This window comes from Helobdella robusta, assembly GCF_000326865.2.
Source record: "Helobdella robusta unplaced genomic scaffold HELROscaffold_6, whole genome shotgun sequence".
Lineage (NCBI taxonomy): Eukaryota > Metazoa > Annelida > Clitellata > Rhynchobdellida > Glossiphoniidae > Helobdella > Helobdella robusta.
In genome coordinates, this window is record NW_008705330.1 from 1,981,609 (window position 1) to 1,990,316 (window position 8,708).

Genomic DNA, 8,708 nt, shown 5'->3' on the forward strand with positions numbered 1-8,708 from the left:
AATGCAAATCCATTATTATGACACCCAAAATCAATTAAAGGAATAAATTTATTTGTAGCATCGTTCAGTACAGTACAGAAGTACCTCCAGGCTTCATTGAGTTTCACAACATTATAAACTTGTTTAAATACACACATTTCTTTACTTAATTCAGTTCTAACATAAACTCTCATCTTATCATACTCACCTTTGTTAAAATTATATTTTTGCTTGGTCCGTTTTCTAACTAAATTCCAAGTATGTCTCAATATGAAGACCAGAACAATATGATCACTATTCCCAATTGGGGAGTTATAATTGATGTAGGCAACCACATCCTTGTCATGAACCAGAATCAAGTCCAATATATTGGATTTTTGTGAAGTACGAAACCTAGTAGCTTTAGAAACCAGCTGATGTAAATACAGATCCCTCACACAATTCAAAAACCTAGATTCTATGCTCCTTACACCTCCTGGTGTTGACACCAAGTCCCAGTCAATATTAGATAAATTAAAATTACCCACGTAAATTTTTAGTCCCTTAATTTTCGAAAACTTTGCACAAACGGTAAAAATAACAGGAGGTAATTTAAAAATATGAATAACAGGTTAACAGTATTTTTTAATAAAACAAATTCTTATATATTTCAACATTTTGGTTTATTTCGGTTCTTCTTTTTCAATCAAAATTTTTATTTCTAATTTCTATTTTACTAAAACTAAGAAAAAATTGGGGTTTAAAAATTCTTATGGGAACATAATGTCTATTGTTAGTTTTTCCAAATTTTTGTTTATTCGTTTAAATCCTGTTTGGTGATTCAAGAAATTTTGGATAAAACCAAAATTTGGATTTTATATTAACAATTTGCAATTTATTTATTTTTATTGATTAGGGTGGTCCAGGCGGGTCTTCGTGTGGTTATGGAAATTTTGATATAATTGGGCCACTAGATTCAAATTTAAAAGAAAGAAATACGTCATGGGTTCGATTTACAATTTGAATTTTTTAAATTGTAACTGATTTGGAAAAATATACTCAAGATATATGAAGCTAATCTGCTCTTTGTCGACAACCCAGTTGGCGCTGGTTACAGTTATGTTGATAACAAAACACTTTTTACCACTGATGTTGCTCAAATAAGCAAAGATTTATTAACGCTATTAAAATCATTCCTGCAAAGTAATCCAGAATACAAAGTAAATTATTTCAAAAATAATGCTATAAAATTTTTTATCAATAACTTGATATTTTTCAGAATATTAGATTTTATATTTTTGGTCAATCATATGGAGGGAAGATGGGAGCTCATTTTTCTAAAGTTTTATATGAAGTTGAAATTATTTCCATATTATTACTAATTTCCTACACTTGTTAAACTATATTTATTTTATTACCAGGAAATACAAGCTAAAAAAATAGAATGCAACTTAGTTGGCTATGCAATGGGCAATTCTTGGATTTCTCCTATAGACTCAACATTAACTTGGGGACCGTTCATTTATTGGATGGTTAATTTTTTTTAGAAATTTAAACTATTGTTTCTCTGTTGTTACTTAATATGTCATTCGCATCGTTTTGCTACCCTAATTTATTTAGGATGCTGAAAACCTGAAAGTTTACGGAATAAATATATATTTTTTTTATTCAAACACCTTATCTGTTAAGTTAAAATTTACTGCCAGTACTGTCGAGTTAATGAAAGTTCCCAGTTAATTTTTATGTTGTCTGCAAAACTCAAAGACTATCATATTGCAACCCTTGCGGTCGTTTTGTGTGAACAACTATTTTGTGCGTTGTAGCACGGTTCTCTGACACCTCATCATTGCATCATTGCAACATTTCATCATTATAGCAATTCATCATTGCACATTTTAACATTATAGCAATTTATCATTATAGCAATTCATCACCATAACATTTCATCATTGCATAAAGTGCATTTAAACCGTATGTGGAGGAAAATCCCGATGAAGTAGATAGATGGATGGAAGCGAATCGTGCTTATTTTATTTTTTAAACTATTTACCAATTTTTATTTTTTGGTGTGTGGATGATTTTATGAAAAAATTAATATTTAACCTTAAAAAAATGAAAATATAATGGTAAGGTTATTTATTTATATCCAATATCGATACGATAGACGTTCTGTTGCTGATGGTCGCCAATACAATTTCAATGGGCATTGTGCTTAGCAATTTGCCCATTGAATTTATATTGGCGATCGCCGAGCGCTTCATAATTTACATGGGCAACTACTTACCAATTGCCTAGTGAGAAAATGTGCCACAGTGACCAAATCATTTAAATTAACTTTTACCTTTAAATTAAATAATAATTGTCTAGATTAACTACTATAGCTAAGAATGTGGGCACTGCTACTCTGTACCTAGGGTATATCAAATCATGATCTGATAAGAAATTACTTTGCCAGTTTTTCTGTGATCTTAAAATCGCATAAGATCTTGTGAACTTAAGATCACATTAGTGATGAAATATTATGGTGATGAACTACTATAATGATGAATTGCTATAATGTTGAAATGTTCAATGATGAATTGCTATGGTGATAAAATGTTGCAATCCAGCAATGTTTCCTTTTGATAGTATAGGGTCTTGGTTGTTTCACTATTCTTTTTTAACTTCAGGCGCGTGTATTGGGGGGATGCTGTTTAACCGCTGATGGAAATTGTTATTAATTATAGGGTCTCAGTTGGTACGCCATATTTATTATCAGCTGTGTTTCTTATTGTATTTCCAAAAAGGATCTTTGAGAGTCTCCCCTGTAGTTGTGTGGATGACACTTCGATATGCATAATCCGACCGGTAGTATGTAGCTAATCCGAGGAAACTGCGCAAATCATTTTTATCTTTCGAAGGTGGCCAATTTTTTTACGCTGCATAATCCGTTCGGTAGTATGTAGCTAATCCGAGGAAACTGCGCAAATCATTTTTATCTTTCGAATGTGGCCAATTTTTTTTTTACCATTTTCACGTTACTTGGATCTGTCTTCACTCCAATGGAAAATATGACATGTCCCAAGTAATTCATTTCGTTCGCAAACAATTTGCACTTTTTAACATTTAGCTTTAACTTTGCTGCTCGAAGTTTCAAAAATATATCTCGTAAATTTTTGACATGCTAGTTGAACGACTTTCTTAAAACAATTATGTCGTCTAAGTAGACAAGACATGTTTTCCAGGTGAGGCCTCGTAATTCGCATTATATTAGTTGTTCAAACGTAGTTGGAGCATTGCACAGTCCAAACGGCATTACAGTAAATTGCCACAAGCCTGATCCGATTGAAAATACGTTTTTTCACGGTCGTTTTCCTCGATCTCTACTTGCCAATATCCGCTTTTCAAGTCTAACGTGGAGAACCAGTGTGAACCGGACAACGTGTCCATGATTTCATCTATTCTCGGTAGTGTATAACTATCTTTTTTTGTCACTTTGTTTAGCTTTTGGTAGTCCACACAAAAGCGGTGCTGCTGTCTTTTTTCTTTACTAGGACAACTAGCAAGGTCCAAGGACTAGTTAACGGTTCGATGACACCTTGGTTTTGCATTGTAATTATCATCTCGTTTACCTCTTTTTGTTTTGCTAGTGGATGACAGCGTGGTACTTGTCTGATTGGCTTCGAGTACTGAGTATCGATTCGATGAGTAAAAGGCCCGTTTTTCATTGATTATCGTCTCCAGTTGAAAATACATCTGCTAAATCTGCTCTCAATTTTTTGGCTTTTGATTTATCTTCCTGTTGCAAAATGAGTTCACCTAATAGACCCTCTTTATGTTTTTCAAAATTATCCTTATCGACTAGTCGACCATTATTCTGATGTTGTATATTAAATGACTTCACGATATTACAGATTGACAAAAGCCTATTTCTTGGTCTTTTTTATTGTAATACCCAAACTGGAACATAGCCATTTTCTCTTGCTTTTACGAAATTTTTTCCAATAACAATGTTGTCAATTTCCATCGTCGCCGTTGGTTCAACCAGGTAGAATTGGTGGTCCCCAGTATCGCCAATTAGTTTTGCCCATATAATGTATTCTAATGATTCAGATACTCCAGTGTCACGAATACATTATCAATGTCGATCGTTATACGAATACATTTCACATCGCTGGATCCCATTACTACCCCCATATTTTTCACCTAAGGACTCGTTTTTCTAAATCAATTTTAAAACCATGTTTTGTTAAAAAATAAACGCCTATTATGCATTTGTCAGTGATATCTGCTATTAAGAATAAGCCCTCGAATTCTAAATCGCCTAGTTGAACAGTGTAGGAAATTTTTTCGTAGACGGGCGTTCTTCCTTCTGCAGCTGTTTGAAGAATGTTTTTATGAACATTTTCTCTTTTTAGATTGTGTACTAGATTGGATCCTAAAATTGACCTCGTTGCTCCCGTGTTGATCGAAATTGAACATTTTTTTGAACCAACTTTGCCATCCGACCAAAGGTCGTATTGACTTCGATGCAGCCTAGAGACTTTAATAACGGTACTGGCGGCGTCAATTCTACCAGCCAGCTTTTGCCCCGCAAAATTGGCTCTTATTTGTTTCCTGCCTCCTTGTTTGAGGCAGTCGGTCGTGACATGGGGTCACCATTTAACCGTTTGTGCCATGTTACTGCACATTGACGACAGTAATTGTTTCTAGGGCGTTGCTTACAATCTTGTTGTAGATGTCCTTTTTTAACTCAATTCCAGCATTTTGGCGCACCATAACTCTGACCCTTCTGTTCTAGAACCATCTTTTGACATGAACATTGTTCACAAATTTGTCGCAGTTTTACGTCAGTCTTTATAGCTTGCTTTGCTGACTCGAATGTAATACTTGAAGCAACGGCGTCTTTGAGGTTGCGTTTGTCCGCTAGTATAAGAGTTTGTTTAAGATCTGAATCTCGAACAGTCTCTGCAAACGTGTCCAATGCAGTTTATTTTCTGTGTTGTGGATGTGTTGTGTGTATGACAGCTAAGTCAACCGTTCAATATCCTGTGCCAGCTGATGTATTGACTCTCAAGGTCGCTGCTTCCGGTTTCGTAACTGGGACAAATATATTTGCTTCATGTGTTCTTCACCATAACGTAAATTCGACGCATTTACCAGAACTTCATAGTTGGAATGGTTTTCGACTAGAATCGTTTGGAGAACTTCTGCTGCTGACCCTCGTAACGCTACCGCTCTCTTTTATTCCAGCCATAATTCATTGCTTCTGCTTTAAACTGAGCTTTATAAATGTTCCAAAATGTTTCTCCGTCGAATGCTGGCGCTTTCAATGTCTTCGCGGTCACGTGGCTTACAGATGTAGAGTTTATTTTCTTAGTTTCTTTCAGTTTTTGTTTAAGTTTATCCACTTCGCAAGATAACTTCTGTTCGAGCCCGATAACCTTTTGATCAAATTTTGACGTGACGTCTTCTATTTTTGCATTGATTACTGCTGATTGCTGTTCAGCTTTGACATCGAATTGTTCTCTGAGTTCTCTCAACTGTTGTATCATTTTAGCATCAATCGCGGCCAACTGTTCTTCAATTTTGGCAACAATTTGATCTCTCGTCTGTTCAATTTTTCATCAATTTGATCTCTCGTCTATTTTATTTCTGCTGATTGCTGTTCAATTTTTGGAAATTGTTGTTTTATTTCTGATGATATTGTTTGAAGCAGAGCCATCAATGCGGTGTTTGCCACAGTATCTACAACTGCATTCAATTCGACATCCTGATCGCCGAACTCGAAGTCATCTGGGTTCTTGGATCCGCTAGTCGTGCTATCATTGCTCCTCTGTTTCCACCTTTGAGTTGCACCAATTTAAGTTGATAGATTTTTGCATTTTGTATTTAAAATTTTCAACAACGATGCTCACTTATTTTCCACCGAAGATCCCACATCTGACACCAATGTTACAACTGGCCAATTGACGACGAGTTCATTTAATTCCAGTGGAAAATAGTGACACGAAATAACTTCTAAATTATCAATTTATTTATTTGCAAAACAATAATTAATAAATTAATTTGTCAATAATCAACGTCAATTAATTTTACTAATAAAAGTTATTGTCCATAAACTATCAAATTAACGTTTAAAAACTATCGTTTTCCGAATAGCAATTCATTAACCTTAACATTTATCACATATACAATAAAACACAACGCAGTCAATTATCAAATATCAGTTTCGACACTAACAATCAATCGCTTTCTAAATTCAAATATTCAACAACAACCATTCAATATCTCGCATGCCTTTATATACCTGTTTTACCAACCCTTCTCGAATGTCCCAGATATCTCGCTGTTCAATCTAATTCCTTCTCGAACTATATGCGTTCGAGCAACACCAGCCCTTTTGCGAATATATTTACGACGGTTATAACAAGACTATAAAAGAATGTTTTTGTATCAGTATCATTAATTAATATTACATTTAAATTATTATCACAACGATTTATATGTTTCATATTAAAATTACTCTCATTAATATCACGAATACACTTGTATACTTTGCATTTTTCGATCAACTTTAAATTTATTTTAAAATACAACTGTATATATCAATAGGTTAATTAATATCTTACCTGAATCTAAATTTCTTTATTTTACTCATAGGTTTCGTAGCCTTTTTTTGATTCTAGCATGTTTCTTTCTTTTCAAATTATTGTGTTGCTAAAAATTCTTACTTTCATCTACGTAGAATAAAATTTTTTCACCTTTCCTTGATGATCCTTATACTCTTCTCTTATTTCATATTTCATTAGTTTCACTAGGATTGACTGGTTTTCATAGTTCTATACTGTACTCTTTAAGTAAAGATTTTAACTCTGCGGCTTGTCCGGTTCCTCGTGCCCCTAATCTTTTCTCATAAATAATCTCTCTAACTTGTTCTTTCACACTGGCTACCTGTAAAATATAGAACAATTTTTAAACTGTGCACATTAATATACAAGTCTCAATCTATTAATAAATTATCTTCTATCAGATGTATTAAATATAAACCTAAATGCCCGATTTATGATCGTTTTCTCGTTCTCACTTTTTATTAATTCCTGTTAAACACGTTTACGCTAAATCTGTTTTTGCTTTTTTGGTCCTTTTCTCTGGAGTTCTCTACCTTCTTCTCTAACTACTTCCCCATCGCTTATGAAGTTCAGAGCCAATCTTTATAAAAGTCATTGGGAACGTTGTTGAACGTTGCGGAAATGGCTTTCAAATAAAATTGATTGATCGATTAATTTTTAAACTGTCTATTTAATTATAAAAAGTTATAGAGTTTCTTTATATTTTCTATTTTTGTTTACTAATTAAATTATATATGATGATTCATCGACTTCAAAACCATTCCAATTTTTAAAATTAAAAAAAATATTTTTTGAAGATATTTATACTTTTTTCTTATTCGTCAAATCACAAAAGCATGGAATTGTAAACAGAAATTACCCTATTTTATCGTATCTCTCCTATTATACTCTCCACGAGCAGTTAAAACCAAAACTGCTTGCTCGCTTGATTGTGGACAGTAAAATGACTGGTAGACCATCCCACTACTTACAATAGTTGTTAGCTTCAGCAAACAAAATAGGCGGTGGTTGAGTTTTGTACTTTCATTGTTGTTAGCATTTCTTTTTTAGTAACCTCGTTTAACATGTCTTCGCTCCCCAGCGTTGTTGGTCTGTTCTACACCATGAGTAAATTTTTTGTACACTCTTACTGATCTTATCTAAATTGTTGAGTAACAGCCCGTTCTTGTCCTCGATTGACATTACACCTCCGTATTTTGTTTTCTTAGATAGATTTTTCACCCTTTTATAGATCTAATCATATTTGTTTCTTTTCTTCAATTTTTCTAGCTCGTCCCATTATTTTGTCTCCGACATTTTTTTGCTTGATCTGTTGCTCTTTGTATTTTGTTCTTCAATAGTCAGCATCCTTCTTCTTTTATTTTTTTTTCCAGTGATTTGATGATTCCATTTTTTTCTTTTATTCATAGATTCATTAATACTAACAACAGATTTGGCTGTTTAACACAATTCCTTTGTTTGTCATTTTACCGCTTTAATAATTTGTGTAGCCTTCGCAGTTTTTGTACTTGAATCCAAAATAATAGCAATTTTACATATTTCTTATTTTTAAAATCTTTCATCCACGTTTTAAAAACTATTTGATTTTATCACAATCACATGAAATTCAGCTGATTTTTATTTTGTATTTCATCAGTAGTAAAAAGCTTATTGAAGAGTCATTAGAAATCAGGAGATGTGTTGTACAAATTCAGCACGTTATAATCGCACACCATATATATTTGCCTTTGCGTTATAAAAAAGCAAATAGCATGGGAATAAGTATATTGCTTTAAGAGGTAATTATTATATGAACTGCTAAGGGGCTTTTAGTATATTTTTGCTAGGAAATAATTAGCATTTATGCTGTTAAGGGATCGCATTTTTATCAGCAGTTTTTAACTACTTTGTTATTTATATTTATCTTACACAGAAAAAGTTTTTTTTTACCGCAAAGCTCGTTGATACTTCTGCAGCAAACGCAAAGGAGAGAATGGTCTTTAGCTTTTAACCTTTAATATATATATATATATATATATATATATATATATATATATATATATATATATAGATATATATATATATATATATATATATATATATATATATATATATATATATATATATACATATATATATATATACATATATATATATATA

The 8,708-nt window shown here is 32.7% G+C and overlaps 1 protein-coding gene across 1 annotated transcript in view; it reads left to right on the forward strand.

The window, feature by feature from the left end:
• Positions 1-874: 874 nt before the first annotated feature.
• HELRODRAFT_68894 (hypothetical protein) overlaps positions 875-8,708 on the forward strand; it is a gene marked incomplete at both ends in the record, with an annotated part of 29,550 nt that continues 21,716 nt past the window's right edge. The window contains 4 exons of the mRNA XM_009028969.1: positions 875-964; positions 1,023-1,178; positions 1,238-1,312; positions 1,380-1,490. Coding sequence (XP_009027217.1) covers positions 875-964; positions 1,023-1,178; positions 1,238-1,312; positions 1,380-1,490 — 432 coding nt within the window. The remainder of the gene's footprint in view (positions 965-1,022; positions 1,179-1,237; positions 1,313-1,379; positions 1,491-8,708) is intronic.